Source organism: Panicum virgatum, chromosome 2K (assembly GCF_016808335.1).
Source record: "Panicum virgatum strain AP13 chromosome 2K, P.virgatum_v5, whole genome shotgun sequence".
Classification (NCBI taxonomy): Eukaryota; Viridiplantae; Streptophyta; class Magnoliopsida; order Poales; family Poaceae; genus Panicum; species Panicum virgatum.
The window spans coordinates 62,588,970-62,606,186 of record NC_053137.1 but is presented as its reverse complement, the minus strand read 5'-3'; the positions used below and the strand labels follow the sequence as shown (position 1 = coordinate 62,606,186).

Sequence of the window (17,217 nt, the reverse complement as noted above, 5' to 3'; positions counted from 1 at the left end):
GGCTTGGTTTGCTGTTGAGTGGTCACAGGATTGCTCTCCGACGCTCGTCTTGTTCTCCGAATCGATTCTGCTGTTTGGTATTGATTCCCTGCTCCGTAAGTCCTCGGCCTGATCATCACAGCCTGCACTACGCGCCCCAATGGTTGTCTCGTGTAGGCGTAGGAGCAAAACTTGTATAAATCTATGGGTGTATTGAAGCCTGAAATTATCCCTGTTGTTAAAAAGACCTAACTGACGATCATCATTAAAACAGACTGTGATGGACAACGCAAGGTTCAGTCTCATCCATCCCGTTCCCTTGAAAATTTTGTCTGCCACAAACCCAAGGCAAAGGTTGGAATTTCAGCAGCAAAAGGCCAAGGGCATATACAAATTGACCAAAAGAGTTTCAGCCTTGTTTGGATCTCAAGCTACAATGATATCTTGACGTGTTTGCTTACGCGATTTAACAAAAGAATTCATATAATTTAGTTCCAAGGTGTTGCGATGGTTAGAGTCTTAGAGGTCAGAGGGACTAGTTTTTGAGATCATTAATGCGGGCCATGTTTGGTTAGCACCTTGAAATTTTGTTCATAAAAAGACGAATGCATGTATGGAGTACTAAACGAAGTTTATTTGCGAAACCTTTTCACGGATGGGTGTAATTTTTCGAGACGAATCTAATGAGCCAAGTTTTACCATGACTGGCTATAGTGATGCTACGATAACCGCCCCTAATCATCCTCTAATCATGCGGTCAAAGACCTTATTAGCTACAGCACATCTACGATACCATAATTGTGGAGGTTGTTTTTTAATTAGACTTCATTTAATACCTCTAATGAGTGGTTAAAGAGACAAAAAGATTTCATGAAAATTTTTTCACCCCCTAACCAAACAAGCCCGTGGTATACGTAGAATGCAGTAACAAGTACAGCTGCTGGTTTGAACCATAAAAAAATCATCTTCTTTTAGAGAAAAACGGAAATGATTTTTTTTATTAAACCGAAATTGCCGCTAGCTGACAACGCCTTAGGCCCAACAACTAACTGGAGAGGCCCAAAGCCTGAAGAATGTCAAGACATGCATTTTTTTTTTTGAAACTCAGACGTGCAATTTTAGGTTGGCCCAATAGCTATGTAGGCCCATCTAAGATGTGAAAAACCTTGCCAGAAAAGGAAAGAAATCCGACTCCAGATCCAGCCCCTCCTTCCCTGCTTCGCCCGGCCCCAATCCTGTCATCTTCTTTCTCTCGCCAAGAAATTCAGCGTTTAAAATATTTTTACAAAATTCTATAGGTTTGTCAATTGTGGCCGTCGATTCAAAATGTTCAATCACATGCCAGGCAAACAACAGTTCAGTTATACGTGCGAATCACATGGGATGGCTTGTCGCCGGCGACAAGTTATGAGTGAGGTCACAGCTGGCCGCTGCTACCAACAGTCCATCACCGGCGGTGGCCTTTTGAGCTGCTGTGGAGAAAAAGGTAATCGTTCACCGAGTGGGCAGCCCGCAGCCCTGGATTTTTTTTTGCCCTGGAAGTTCAGAAAACCTTTTTTGGGTTAATTAGATCTGTGCCATTATAATTTTTCTGTTTTTGAAATACACCATTACTATTCAAGAAACTATGACACTGCCATTATAACTCTGCACATGTTTGAGATACGCCATTGTATACGTCTGGAGACAATTTGGGCCCGGTGTCAGACGTACGGCGGGTACCGTATATTCGTATGGACAAGATTACCCCTTCCTCTTCTCTTTCTCACTCACTGACATAAGGGGCCCAGTCCTGAGCGCTCCGCCCCTCCCCTTCTACCTCCGCCGCGCATGGGGCGGACGCGGAGCAGCGGGGCGGGGCTACGGCGGCCGGTGTGCGACGGGCGGAGTGCCGCGGGGGCGGAGGCTACTTGAGCGTGCGGGCGGAGCGCGGCTGCCATGGGGCCGCCGGCGCGCGGCGGGCACGCGAACCAGCGGGCGCGGGGCTGCGGCGGCCGGTGGGCGGCGGGCGCGCGGGCGGAGCGCCACGGGGGCGGAGGTTGCTTGGGCGTGCGGGCGGAGCGCGGCCGCCACGGGGCAGCCGGTGCGCGGGTCCTCCCTCCCCCTCGAGCTCCGCCGCCCCCTGCTCGAGCTTCACCGCCCCCTTCTCTCCAATCGACGGTGATGGGAGCTCCATGCGCGGTGGAGGTAGAAGGGGAGGGGCGGCGCCTCCGCCCTGGCCCCGCGCGGGCCGCGCCTCGGCCATGGCCCCACGCGGGCCGCGGGAGAGCTGCCGAGCGGTGCTGGCCCTTGCCTCTGCCACCACCCGCCGCCGCCCGCTAGCCGACTTGCCTCGCGAGCGGCAGGCACGACGCCCTGGCGTCCGTGTCGCATTCCGACGACACCACCATGTCCATGGGGCAGGGCGGCCGCCGCCGAGGAAGAACACAGTCGGCTCGCCGCCGCCGACACGGGCACGCGTGCGTGCTGGTGGAGCGCCCAAGGGTGCGGCGGGGTGAAAGCGAGCCAAGGCCCCGGCGGCGTGGCCCCGAAGCTCAACAAGTGGCCCTCCCCAACTTCCCTTGCCCTTGGCCCGTGCTCACGCCACGCGCCCCGCCGTCGCCGTCGTTGCCGCAAGAAGCTGCTTGCGTCACCGTCGCCGCGAGCCCGCGGAAGCCGCTGCTGGCAGCGGCTCTTCGTACCAGCGTGGGGTGGGAGGGCAGGTGGAGCAGGATCTCGTCGGGGATCTCGCGAGCCAGCTCCTCACCTTTCCCGTCGCTGCCGTCGACTCCGCCTCGTCGCTGGCCCCGGCCATGGGCGAACACGAATGTATGCGACAGTGGTCAGAGGAGCACCCTCTTCTATCCATTTAGGTGGGGTGGGGCAAATCGTCCATACGAAAATACCGTAGGGGTGGGGGACGTCTCTATACACTGCAACTGGGCCCAACCCAGTGTCAAGCGTATACAGTGGCATATTTCCAATATTCAGTGAATTATAATGGCATCGGCGTAGTTACTTGAGAAATAGTGGTGTGGTTCAAAAACGAAAAAATTATAATGGCACGATACCAATTAACCCTTTTTTTTTTTTACCTTCGGAAGCCTGACTGATCCCCGCGGGCCAGCGAGGCCAATTGAACCCTGGGCGGCGCGCGCCCGGCTTGCCCAACCACGCTATGCCGCCGCCGCCCGCCGTCACCTCGCTGCCCTACCAATGCTCCGTCCTCCTGCGGCGCCTCGCCGCGAGCCGCTCTCTTGCCCCCTCCTCCTTCCTCCGCGCGCTCCGCTGCCTCCACGCTCGCCTCCTCGCCTCCGGGCTCCTCCACGCGCCGTCGCACCCGCACCTCAGGCTCCGCCTCATCCACCTCTACACCCTGTCCCATGACCTCCCCGCCGCCGCGCTCCTCTTCCGCTCAAACCCGTGCCCCGTCGCCGCCACCTCGCTCGTCGCCGCGCACGCCGCCGCGGGCCGCCTCCCCGCCGCCGTCTCCTTCTTCGACGCCGTCCCGCCCGCCCGCCGCGACACCGTCCTCCACAACGCCGTGATCTCGGCGTACGCCCGCGCGTCCCGCGCCGCGCCCGCGGTCGCCGTGTTCCGCTCGCTGCTCGCCTCCGGCTCCATTCGGCCCGACGACTATTCGTTCACCGCGCTACTGAGCGCAGCAGCCCACCTGCCCAATCTCTCTGTCCTGCACTGTGCACAGCTACACTGCTCGGTGCTCAAGTCTGGCGCCGGGGGTGTCTTGTCGGTGTGCAACGCGCTCATTGCGCTGTACATGAAATGTGACGTGCCCGGGGCGACGCGAGACGCACGGAGGGTGCTTGACGAAATGCCAGCTACGGATGAACTGACGTGGACTACTATGGTCGTCGGGTATGTTAGGAGAGGCGATATTTGTGCTGCTAGATCAGTTTTTGAGGAGGTTGATGGGAAGTTTGATGTCGTGTGGAATGCCATGATCTCAGGATATGTGCAATCAGGATTGGTTAAAGAGGCATTTGAGCTGTTCAGAAGGATGGTGCTAGGAAGGATGCCTCTTGATGAGTTCACATTTACTAGTGTTCTGAGTGCTTGTGCAAATGCTGGGTTCTTTGTACTTGGGAAGTCTGTCCATGGTCAGATCATTCGGTTGCAGCCAGATTTTGCGCCTGAGGCAGCTTTGCCTGTTAACAATGCATTGGTGACCTTGTACTCGAAGGGTGGGAAGATTGCTGTTGCCAAAAGGATATTTGACAGTATGAAATCAAAGGATGTCGTTTCTTGGAATACCATTTTGTCAGGGTATGTTGAGAGCAGCTGTTTAGACAAGGCAGTTGAGGTATTTAAGGAGATGCCTTACAAAAATGAGTTGTCATGGATGGTGATGGTCTCAGGATATGTCCATGGAGGGCATGCCGAAGATGCACTTAAGCTGTTTAACTGGATGAGGGCTGAGGATGTCAAGCCGTGTGATTACACCTATGCTGGTGCTGTAGCTGCATGTGGTGAACTTGGGGCACTGAAGCATGGGAAGCAGCTCCATGGGCATCTTGTGCAGCTTGGTTTTGAGGGGAGCAATTCTGCAGGAAATGCACTCATTACCATGTATGCTAAATGTGGTGCTGTGAAAGAAGCTCAGCTTGTGTTCCTTGTGATGCCTAATGTTGATTCTGTTTCATGGAATGCTATGATTTCAGCTCTTGGGCAGCATGGACATGGAAGAGAGGCACTTGATCTTTTTGATCAGATGGTTGCTGAAGGCATATATCCAGATAGGATTTCCTACCTCACAGTATTGACAGCTTGCAATCATGCTGGTTTGGTGGATGAAGGCTTTCATTATTTTGAGTCCATGAAGAGGGACTTTGGCATTATCCCTGGAGAAGATCACTATGCGCGGCTGATTGATTTGCTTGGTCGGGCTGGACGAATTGGAGAAGCTAGAGATTTGATCAAGACAATACCTTTTGAGCCTACCCCATCCATTTGGGAGGCCATTCTTTCTGGTTGCCGGACTAACGGAGATATGGAACTTGGTGCTTATGCTGCAGACCAGCTGTTTAAGATGACACCACAGCACGATGGCACATACATCCTACTGTCCAACACTTACTCAGCTGCCGGACGTTGGGTAGATGCTGCAAGAGTAAGGAAGCTAATGCGTGATCGAGGGGTAAAGAAAGAACCAGGGTGCAGTTGGATAGAAGTGGGAAACAAAGTTCATGTATTTCTTGTTGGTGACACAAAACATCCGGAAGCACATGAAGTTTACCACTTCCTTGAAATGGTTAGTGCTAAGATGAGAAAGCTCGGATATCTTCCTGATACAAAGGTTGTGTTGCATGACATGGAGCCTCATCAGAAGGAGCATATATTATTTGCACATAGTGAGAGGCTGGCGGTTGGTTTTGGGCTCCTAAAGCTGCCTCCTGGAGCTACGGTTACAGTTCTTAAGAACTTGAAAATATGCGCTGATTGTCATGCAGCAATAATGTTCATGTCGAAGGCGGTCGGAAGGGAGATTGTTGTTAGGGATGTTAGGCGATTTCACCATTTCAAAGATGGAGAATGTTCATGTGGTAACTATTGGTGAAAATACTTTTCCTGTAGTAGCACCGGCTAGCACATGCCCGCCAGATGCTGTCTCAGCTTTATGTTGTCAGCCATCTTGGTTGCAATCAAACAAGAAGCCTTGAAGAGGAATTCATGGACTGGATCAACTCAGATCAAAGAGACTATTCTGTCATGGCCGCTCTGTCAACTGAGATCTTACAGTTAATCTATTAGTCTGTGTTTCATTGAGGCTTCATGTGTGCTATATGCTACCCGGGATAGGGGGGGCAAATGTGCTTAATGTTCATCAGCGAGAATCCTTCTCGGTAAGCATCAATGTGTCATTTGCATATATTCAGTAGTCAGTCTAGACCAGATTAAACAGACAAGTTTACAAATCTATGTTGACATTTTTCACTTTAGTTAATGATAAGAACTTAAGCTTTGTGTCCTAACAATTTCAGGAGCCATAATGTCATTACCTGGTTCATTGAACACCAGAATAACAGACCATGGATGGGAGACGGATGGCAGACGGATGGCAGCCAATGCATGGGAGGAGGGGCAACTGGGCATGAATGAGGTCTTCAGTAGTTTTGGCAACGGTGGTGCTACCAATTGGAAAACCCTAGCATTAAACTCATCGGAACAAATACAAAACTTGCAAAAACCAAAAGGTAAGCTGTTGTTATTTCTTTCATTGTCACTTGGCTTTTGCTCATCATGAGAACTGCAACTGCCTCAAATGGACTGCCAATGTCATATTTTCTTACAGTTACAGACTGTACGGCAAATGGACTGTTACACAGAGGAGACGAGGGACCGCCTGCCCAGCGATGTAACTTTACTATCGTGCTCCCTCTCATAGTTAACTTGAAATTTGTCAAGGTAATTTACCAGTGTGATTTTCACTCTGTTCTGCTGGCACTGGCAACAAGCAGCAGTGTTTTTTCTCTCACACTAAATCAGCACTAGCCACCAGCTACCAGCTAGCCAGCAGTATTTTTTTCTCACAGCAAATCAGCACCAGCCACAACCATTGGGACGGCACTGACGGCAACAATAATACAATATAGACTTATAGAGGCTGATACACAGGAGTCACTTGATACAGTTTATCTTTACACGGTTAGAAGCCCCGTCAAACATCATTGGTGTAAAATCCATTACCTCATTTGTACAGCATGGGTGTGGGTGAGCATAATCGCCAAGTGGGAGCGAGCACATTGAAGATCAATTCAGAGCTTTATTCGGATTTATCTTGCACAATGCTCGTCTTGCTCGGTATCATTCATCATTGGACAGCATTTCCATGCACGTGCTGCTTTTATTCCCTGTTAGATAGCGAGTCGTATTGGTAGTAGCACACAGCGGATCGTTACAGAGATTGTGCGTCGTAAACCACAATGTGGCCGTAAACATCCATGATCGCATCGAATCTTCTATTCTAAAGCATACGAGTATGCTCATAAACAAAACAAAAGAATCTACAGACTGAGCAATATATGCAGGGATGGATCGTAAATGGCGTACGTATCCCGCATAATACAGAATGGTCCCGCTTCATTACATATTACGCTCGGTTCCTATCGAGCGATTGTGTTTTGACTCACTCGTGCTAGCCTGATAGGGCACGCTGAACCACAAACGCCTGATGAAATCTCGTCGTGAACTTGTAATTACGTTACTTCCAATAATGATATTACCTCGCCAGTTATGGGGAAAAAAGATCACATCTCCCCTCCTTAAACGTAAGGCTCGCAGAAAGAGAACGACGAATAAAACATGTCTCAAGCAATATCAATATACCACCATGGATCAAAGTGATGTAACTGTGTGAAAACATATCAACATATCTTAGAATGGGCAGACCCTCAAACAAAACCTGCTGTGAAAGTAGACAGCTCCAAAGAAACTTGTTAACTATATTCCCGCATAAATCATGCTATCTGACGTTCCAGATGCACGAACAGTAGTGTCATATTACTCTTCATCACGTACGCTATCATGAACGCACAAGCTACAATGGGCTGTGCTAGCAGTAGTTTACACGGATAAATGTCCAGATATAAAGAGAAACACAATGGCTGTTGTTTTCTCATCCTTGTAACCTTGTTACTCGACCAGCATAGCAGCGTTCTTCCTCGCCTGAAATGATCAAATCATTGACTGTATTAGTACACTATGCATTCTTGTCATTGCTATATTTTTATTCTAAACTGCTGGTGCATGCAAATGCATAATCCATGTAGGATGCTTTATATCGTCGAGGTACCATGTAGGTACTACTAACATTTTAGTTATTATGCTTGACACTGAAGGAGGAGGAGGCAAGGGCACGACTGTTAAGCAGGAGAATTTTTTTTTACGTTAGGACATTAGCATTACCTGGGCTAGACGACGCTCCTTGTTCAATTTCAGAGCTCTTTCTTTTTCCTCTTCAGACCTAAAGATTTTCTGCAGGAGGTTTGGGTTGTTGTGATCAAAATCTATATAAAACTAATAGCAACCCAAGAGAATAGGCATATGAACAATAGAAACTTGAACATATAAGAGAAGATGTGGATGGTTTTAAGGAATCAAGTCTGAGCAGTTCATGCAAACAGACAAATCAACCTTACCAGGTCCATATTATTTTCAGGAAGGTGAAATTGTAGTTTTACTACACGGGGTGCTAACAAAGCCAATAATTATTTTTGGACTTTTTCTGTGACTGGAATCGCACAGGAAATTGCAACAGAGCATTTTTCTTGTCCTCAGGCTAACCAGATTAAATTAAGCAATCAAGGACACTACCTTATGCCTTACTTTTCACAGTCATCATTGTATCCTGGTATATCTAAAATAAGACGATGAAAGCTAACCCCGAGAAGCTATTACACCCTATCTTGCTAGCCTTTCAATTCTATATTCAACCTATTTGTCTCTACTCTCTATCCTGATTATAGTCAATTTTTGCTAAAGGTATGGGAGTCGTATGCAAACGCAAGTCATCAGTTTAAAAGACCACCTGGTTAACTTATCTCAAACTGGCTCGGGCTAATAGCACAACAATGTTCAACTCTCACAAACTTCCTACACTATAACTACCTTTGCAACTTAAGTCGTCTGTGGCACTGATTTCTTACCTTATCAGTGGATGACAGAGTTTCAGTAGTGTCGACCTTAATGTCAAATATATCTTGAAGAAGTCCATTCTCCTGTATTTAAAAAAAAACAGCAAGGCTTGTCATATCATCAAGCAAATTTGAGAAGTAAAAAAAAATAAATAATCACTCAAGAGATAGTAACCTTCACATGCTTCAGAAAGCCTTTCCCAAGGAACCGCTTTAAGAAATTCAACTGATTATCAAGGGAAAAAAATAGCTAATGAGAACATGACACAATATGCACTATTTTATGCAAACCAAGGGGGGAGAGGGGGAGAGGGAGAGTAACCTGGATTAGTTCAGACCATGATGAAACCCTTAAGACATCACGCTTTCCAGCAATCTTGATTGATTCTTCAGGGCATTCTCCATACTGTAAAAAATGGCTATGAATAGTAAGTGAAACAGTACAAAGAATTCAAAGATCTAACTATATTGGATATGGACAGACCTTGACAAAATCCAAGATTCGTTGAAACAAGTCTTTTTGATCAGTAAGGTTTTTCTTGTCTGCACCTTTCCCCCCAGCCTCTGCAGAGAGATTAGAGGCTAGACCAGATATTTTAGCTTTTAAAGCTTGCATATCCAAGAAAAGCTTGTTCTTAGAACCACCAGTTCTTCCTGTGTTGGCATCACCATCTTCACAAGAAGAAACATCAAGCAGATTTAACTCGAAGCACAAAGCCAATGCTTCACCAGCAGCCATTCGAACAGCACGATCCTCTGCTTCTAAAAGAGTAGAGAGAAATGCGATGGGCCTAGCAAGCAGAAGAAAGGCAGGTTAGGTAAATCCATTAATAGTTTAGTGCGCACACATACGAGGTGCAAAATAGAGGAGAGTACTGACTCTTTCCAACTGTCAGTATTTATCCTCCATGAACCAATAGTAGTCAGGAGAAATGTCCATGCAGATATAGCAGCTGCTAACACAGGAGGCTTAGGTTTCCTGACAGTTCCCACCTGCAGAAATTCCAGACATATTCAATCATCCTTGAAAATTTGATGCAGCTGCTTCCAACATTAGCTTGTAAAACATGATAACAAGTAAATGGAGATGCTTACATTTGAACCAGACTTTGGATGAATCACATCCCACATGGCTTTCAAAGATAACTCTGTTTCAGCCAGATCAGTTGCACCAACAAATGTGATGACAGCCAAACAATCAAGTGCCTACAGAAGGCCAGTTAAACTTCACTTCACCGAAAGTGCAAAAAAAGATTGGAAACCAAACGAGAAACAAATGAACACATACAGATATCATCTTTGAGGCATCGGACCAAGCTTGAAGTACTCTACAAAGTTGGGGATGTGACTCCTCCATAATTTCATGTGAACTGCTCCCAGCACCGAGCGTAATGGCCAATAACCCTGGATGTTCGAAAAGAAAGCAGCCAAATATGGTATCACAAAACAACAGTATTTGTTTTGAATTTCAAAGTGTGAGCAGGGACAGGATACAAACCAATGGCACGTGATGCCAGAAAAACCTCCTTAGTAGATCCTTTTTTCACAGAATTGTTGAATTGACATAGCAGAGTGGCATACCTTAAAAAGCATAAAATCAAGAAATGATTATTCATTTACCAAGCAGATTCAGATAACACATACCATATCTGAAGTGAGCTATATTGATAAAATAGAACATAAGTGTGACATTTGGTTAGTTTGTTGGGTTCACGGTAACTTAAATATGCAATTTACAATATTATTTCCAGATAATAACCAAAAAAACTGCATGAAACACTTCGGAACTTAAGGCTGATAATGGAACTTATAACGTACTTGTTCTCCACAAGACCATGAAGCATAAAACTTTCGAAGGCATCAACCAGTTTAACCAATGCTGCCTCTCTTGTAGATCCCCTGAAAGAGATACAAATGATAACATCATTACAATGAATATTAGTTAATGAAAAGGCAGAGGATAATGGCCATGATCAATTACTGTTAATAATTAACAGGAACAACATTAATAACCATGACCAGTTATTGTTAAGAGAAATATAGCAATCCAGAAATGGTGTCCCCAAAAGCGACACAAGGAAGCAATACACACAAACAATAACATTGTCCCCGTCGCTTTTTAGACACCACTGCACAAACAATAAAGCATCAGCTGAAAATACAACTTCACCCATTGGAATATTAACTTTCCAATCTTTTAGCTATTGTTGCTTAGTAACATCTCCAGGGGCAACGGCTCAGGAGAACATAAAACTAGGAAAGTAATTTCCAATCTAATTATTCAAATTTAGTGCCACCTCCAAGTGAAAATTGGGCATCTACTTAACCATTTGACACCAAATAAATAGGCCACATTCCACAAGTTCAACTTGTTTGATGTCAATTTTGCTAAGCATGATATAGTGTAAATGTAAAATGAAAGGGCAAGGAAATCTTAGAAGCCAGTTTAACAAAGAAGCATGAAGGTTACTCTAATGTCATTAATTGCATCCTATTATTTTCCAGCTAGCGCTGGCAAGTCCACCATGAAACAAGGGGGCAGCAACTTTTTCGTCCACAACAAATACACTATCCAGTACCCGAACTAGTTACAGAAGAGTGTGTCCTTCAATTATAATGAGTTCCTAACATGGCAACTTGCAAATTAGACCAAACACTTGAGATAAAAATATAGACAGCTACAATTATGTACAGCAAACAACAGTCACATCAGCCATGAGTTAAGTAGCGAGCATCACACGAACAATCAACAAAAGCAAATTACCAAGACAACTAAGATGGGCACACGATCACAAGGAAATGCTAGAGAAGGCTAGAAGGGGAACCCCGACCTCTTTTCGTAGAGGTCGTCGATGTACTTGTCGAGGACGAACTCCTGCGAGTTGACGTGCTCGGTGGCGTACGAGATCGAGAGATCCGACAGCGCGGTGGACGAGGAGCCCACGCTGTCGGCGTCGCTGCTGTCGAGCTGGTCGTCCCCGCCGCCGCGGGCCTTGCTCTTTTTGCCTGCACAAACCCCAAGTTCCCCCAAATCACCGATCAGAACCCCATCACACAAAACATTTTCCAATCGATCGGCGTCAAGAGAAACTCACTCTTCCCCATGGCGCGACCGGCACGAGACAGAACCTTGAGACAAGCCGCGTTAGTAGAATCAGAACCGCGAATCACGGCGCGAGGAGGGCGAGGAAGAGAGTGGGATCAGGAGCAGGTGCGATGGACGCGGAGATAGGGGAAGGGGGCGGCGAGATCGGGGTTGGAGCTGGGGCGGCGCGGGTCGGCGCAGGGACACGGGTCGGAGAAGCAGAAGCAGGGGCCGTTCCTCTTGAGTGGCTCGCGGAGGCGCAGCACTGCCATGTGAGGAGATCGCGGCGATGGGGGAAGCGGGGTGGGGAGTGGCTTCAGGTTTCTCTCGCGCTCGCCTTTGCTCGAGGAGGGAGAGATGGGGAGAAATCAGACAGGGGGGAGGCGGCGTCGCTGGCTTATAAACGAGCGGTGGTGGGGGACTGGGGGGTTCCAAAGAAGAAACGGCGCTGGCTGGTGGAAGGGACGGGAAGGGGAGCTAGGGCACGCTAAGCCATTTCCTTTTTTGTTTTAGAGGGTGTTCGACTGATTTGATTATGTAAGAGGAAATAAATCGAGATAAGTCAAGAACTGATCAGCCGAACAGGCTCTTACTCGTTTTCTTTTTTAGTTTTGTATTGCTTTTCTTTCTCGCTCTGATTATTCTTCACGGCTTTTCCTCGTGACTTTTTTTTCTCCTCGTGACTTGACTACCTGGGAAAGGAAATTATCTGGTTCCTGTCAGCCTTGTGCTTTTTCAAGGAATAATTTAGATGAAGAAAAACAAAGGAAAATTTAAACCCCTGTGATTTATTAAAAAAATGCTTAATGAAAAGCCAGCTCGTAGAACGAACTGATATCGTTTAGGCTTTACCGCTTTAGCCGTAGCAGTAGCACGACCAAAGTTCTGTATAAAACAACGTATCCATCTTGAAACAGCGCGAGCACATGCGCTTACATCCGCATGAACTTTGATTCGATTCGCAGCCGACCATGAGGACTTGGTCTTGTTTATTTCAAGGAGGAAGTTGATTCTGATAGCGGATTAACAAAAGGCAGATTGGCTTAGCGTGTACTTGGTACGTTCCCTCCCATCCAGATCCAGTCATCTATGTTATCTTCAGAGCTCAAATATCCGGTGATTAACCGAATTAAGCAAGATCAGTGCACCGTTAATTAACTTGGACGAAACCTGAGCCGCATATTGGCATCTGACCAAAAACCGCGGCCGCGGAAGATGCCCCCCGTTGCCAGAATCCTTCGCCGAATCCCCGAATATTCCTTCGCCGAATCCCCGAATATTCGTCCACCGCTCTCCAGTCTTCAGACTCGAGGCCCACCGGCCACCGCTTTCCCTTGATGTCAACAATGGCTTTGTTTGGATACTTTAACTTGGTGAGCTCTAGATTAATTCTGAACTAACTCTAACCCAAATGGTGTTTAGATGAAAGGGTTAGAGTTAGATTAAAGGCATTTTTTCAATTATTTGCCTCCTTTAAACCTTCTTTGCAACCGGATCTGTTGTGGTAAGTTTTTGTGGTGATGGACTTGGAGGCTGCGTCGCTTGTGGGCCGGCGCTCGAGGAGTGCCGCTTGGACAGCCCGTCGGCGCTCGGAGGAGCAGCACTTGGACAGCGGACGGCCAACGCGGGGGCGGATGCCTGGAGCCGGCGCGACGTGGGGCCTCGTTGCCAGCACTGGAGGCAGACCTCGCCGACCCGGGCTCGCTGTGGTGCGCCGCGTGCGGCTGCCACCACTGGGTCCCCGAGGCGGCGCCCCTCCTCGCGCTACCCCCTCCACCGCCGCTGCTGCAGCCGCTCGCCGCGCGTCGTGGCGAGGAGGCGCCCAAGGACCACCTGGCGGCCGCGCAGAGGGGCAGTGAGGGGGAGGGGGGCAGGGTGGTGCTCGGAGGAGGGCAGAGAGGGAGGGCGCGGAGGGGCGACGCCACTCCCCTAGATCGGGATTGGGCTCGGAGGCGGGCGTCGCTGCAGGCCTCCGCCAGCGGCTCAGCGACGGCGAGCACCACCGCCCGCGAGGGGCAGACGGCGAGAAGGGAGCGGGCGCGGGGAGGGGCGTCGAGGGGGCCTGGCGGCGCGCACGGACAGGTGAGGGCTGCCGCAGAATGATCCGAAGAGGGGAGAGAAAGAAGGGAAAAGGTGGGGGCCACTCCAATCTAACCCAAATAAACACCCCTTGGAGGGGATAGTTTTTTGGAGTGGATTAGATGCATCTAACCCAATCTAACCCACCATGTTTGGATATTTTTGAGTTAGATAACTCCAATCTAACCCAATCTAACTCTAACCCATGGAGTCCCATCAACTGGTTCGGCAGGCGCGGCAATGCCCGGGGCACGGACAGGTCCTCCACCATACGGCGGCTCCCGCCACCCGGGCTGGTGGGGGCGGCGGCAGCGGCTCTGGAAGCCCGGAACAGCGCGCGACGCATGGCGCCGCGGCAGGTGGCGCGGGCGGACGGGTGCGCGTCCACCGCGTGGCGTCGCGTCCAAAGCTACGCCGCCCGAAGCTGAAACGGGCTTCCACTTCCACGGTGTTCTCGACGAACGTCACGAGGGGCGTCTCGGCCACACGCGCCATCGACCCGGCGGCCGCAGGCGTTTCGTGACGTAAAGATGCTGCTACGCGTACATGATTTCCTTTCCTACGAGCCCACGACTACTCTAGAAGAGGACCGCAAGCAAAACAAAAAGGAATAGAACTTCCACATGCACCGCTACTGTTTTCCCCCTCTCTTGAGGATTACATGCACCACCACTTGAGAAACGCATGCCATTTTCGAAGATTTTGTAGGTGAGAAGAAAAAAACAAGGTAAAGATATCCATTTAGGGGAGAGGAAAAATCAAGATAAAGAAATGCTCTCGATCATAAATTAGTAACATTTTCCATATTGATATGGTTCACAATTTACAAAGCATAACCATAGCTCTACCTAGTATTTATAAAACATGCTTTTATAAAAGACTGTACTCCAAGATAATTCTACTTGTACCATTTTCAAGTATCTAAATTTATTAAATAAAAGTGACTTTATTATTGGAATTTGAAATACTTTTAGACAATCATAAAAGTGACTTTGCGATGGAACCGAGAGAGTAGCTTGCATGATTCTAATAGGATAAATGGCTAGCGGAATCTGATTTCTTCTAACGAGCATAGAATGGAGGGAGTAGATTGCACTCTGTTCGGCTGGCTGTGGCCGGTGGCTGGTGCTGATTTGTTATAAAAGAAAAATACTGCTAGCTGGCTGATGACTGGTGCTAATTTAGTGTGAGAGAAAAATACGGCTAACAAGCCAGTCAAACCGTGGTATCCCGTTCTTTCTAAACGAGTATGGTGTCTATAAAGAACTGATTACGGACTTCAAAATGAAATAAAGAACCGATTACAGGTTAGACAATCTTCAATTCGTTATGACGGCATGACTGCCTGTCTGGCCCATGTCCATGTGGCAATCCTGTCCTGCGGTTTCATTTTGCTTTTAGTTTTTTTCTTTGAGTTTTTTGGGCTAAAGTTTCCAAGTGACGAGAAATGATGCTGGGCTTGATTTAAGGAAACCCAGCTGGGCCCATCAATAATTTAACATTCTTCGAACAGTTTTCGACGCATCATGCAGCATGCATTAGGCCTAATTGTTGAGCAAGGCATCTTGGCAGGAATCCTATCTATTTTTCGGAAAAAAAATTCTTCATCACTTTTCACTGTTTGAGTTATTTTAAACCCGCCTGGGTTTTTCCTCCAGATGTTTAGTTTTGTTTTTCATTGAAAACAACTTTATTTTAAATACTCCTTGCAAATTGCAAACACTGGTTAGATTTGTAGGCCTCATATACACAGATCTGACAAGGGACCAAGATGCCGGGGCCTCCTATTTATCTTCCGGAAGATAGATAAGACATCTATTTTTAAAAGCCCACTTAGATCCAATTATTTGCTATAAATATGTTCAACATTTTAATAGACTTAACTCAATATTTTGTTAAATATATTCAACATTTGACTTTCAAAATGTTGAAATTGTAAAAGACAAATGTTGAAATTAGAAACATAAAATGTTGAAAATACTAAAATGAATATGTTGAAGGTTCAAAATGTTGAAATTGTAAAAGACAAATGTTGAAATTAGAAACATAAAATGTTGAAAATACTAAAATAAATATGTTAAAAGATTCTTCTCTAGCGAGCTGGGCTTTTCTACTCCGGCGGCGTGCGCAGGCGCGACGCCAGCAGCAGCGCCCGACGCAGCAGCGGCGATAGCAGCGCGGCGGCAGAGCCCGGCAGCAGTGGCGGCAAGCAGCACAGCGCACAGGCCGGCAGCAGTTGATCTTCTCAACCCTATCTTCTTCTTCCTTCGACCCGCTTCCTCACCATGCGCCGTCGCCGCCTCTGAGCCTGCTCGACCTGCTGTCACCGTCCCGCCCGCCCGCCTACCGCGCCGGTGCGGCTGCTGCTGCCGCTGCACTGCTGTCGGCCATTGCGCTGTTGCTGGCATCTGCGCCGCTGCGCTGCTGCCGATGCAGCTGCTGCCGGCCACTGCGCTGCTGCTGCTACTGCCGGCCTATGCGTTGCGCTGCTTGCTGATGCTGCTGCCGGGCTCTGCCGCCGCGCTGCTACTGCCGCTGCTGCGCACGCCGCCGGAGTAGAAAAGCCCAGCTCGGCGGAGAGGAACCCTTCAACATATTCATTTTAGTATTTTCAACATTTTATGTTTCTAATTTCAATATTTGTCTTTTACAATTTCAATATTTTGAAAGTCAAATGTTGAATATATTTAACAAAATATTGAGTTAAGTCTATTAAAATATTGAACATATTTACAACAGATAATTGGATCTAAGTGGACTTTAAAAATGGATGTCCTATCTATCTTCCAGAAAATAAATAGGAGGCCCCGGCATCTTGGTCCTGTGTCAGACCTGTGCATTATCATATGAGGCCTACACATCGGACCAGTTGTTTGCAATTTGCAAGGAGTATCTAAAATAAAGTTGTTTGCAACGAAAAGCAAAACTAAACATCTGGAGGAAAAACCCAGGCGGGTTTAAAGTAACTCAAACGCCAAAGCGCCGGGCGAATTGCTCCCGATCAGCCGATCTCATGTCGAAGACCTCGCCGGTATCCAACGGCATCCTCGTCCAACCTTCCCTGTTCATACGAGCGAGCCGAACTGCTCGTTGGCCGCCGGCGCTGGATGGCCTTAGCTTCTCCAGTTCTCCGTGCCCGTTCGCCGTTCCTCTCAACGCTCCGTGTCATCGCGACGCGAGATGGACGGGACATGGGGGCGGCCAGCGCGCTCGAATTGGCCCGTGCCGTGACCCACGGGAGCAGGAGGACATGGGCGCCAGCGAGCACGTCGCGCTCGGAAGCGAGAGCAGAGAGGTGGTAGCATCACTCGGCCCACGACTGACGCCAACACCGCCAGTTGTGTTCGATGTGTTGATGATGCGCCACGATGTGTTAGTGGCTATGCCTGTTTCGTGCGTTTATCTGTATTTTTTAAGTATTTTTTTATCTTTAGTTTTTTGTGT

The 17,217-nt window shown here is 48.1% G+C and overlaps 2 protein-coding genes across 2 annotated transcripts; one reads left to right on the top strand and one right to left on the bottom strand.

Moving 5' to 3' along the window:
• Nucleotides 1-3,079: 3,079 nt before the first annotated feature.
• On the top strand, nt 3,080-6,762 carry LOC120693213 (pentatricopeptide repeat-containing protein At1g25360-like). The gene is made up of 3 exons (XM_039976631.1): nt 3,080-5,819; nt 5,958-6,170; nt 6,269-6,762. Exon 1 carries the CDS (start codon nt 3,137-3,139, stop codon nt 5,531-5,533), a length of 2,397 nt encoding a protein of 798 aa, XP_039832565.1. The 5' UTR covers nt 3,080-3,136; the 3' UTR covers nt 5,534-5,819; nt 5,958-6,170; nt 6,269-6,762.
• A 517-nt stretch (nt 6,763-7,279) lies between these two features.
• Nucleotides 7,280-12,098, bottom strand: LOC120693204 (interferon-related developmental regulator 2-like). Its single transcript, XM_039976625.1, has 13 exons — nt 11,705-12,098; nt 11,441-11,615; nt 10,428-10,508; nt 10,108-10,190; nt 9,898-10,013; nt 9,705-9,815; nt 9,490-9,602; nt 9,094-9,400; nt 8,932-9,015; nt 8,785-8,835; nt 8,622-8,693; nt 7,882-7,950; nt 7,280-7,641 (listed from the first exon to the last, which is right to left on the bottom strand). Exons 1-13 carry the CDS (start codon nt 11,712-11,714, stop codon nt 7,609-7,611), a joined length of 1,305 nt encoding a protein of 434 aa, XP_039832559.1. The 5' UTR covers nt 11,715-12,098; the 3' UTR covers nt 7,280-7,608.
• Nucleotides 12,099-17,217: the final 5,119 nt, after the last annotated feature.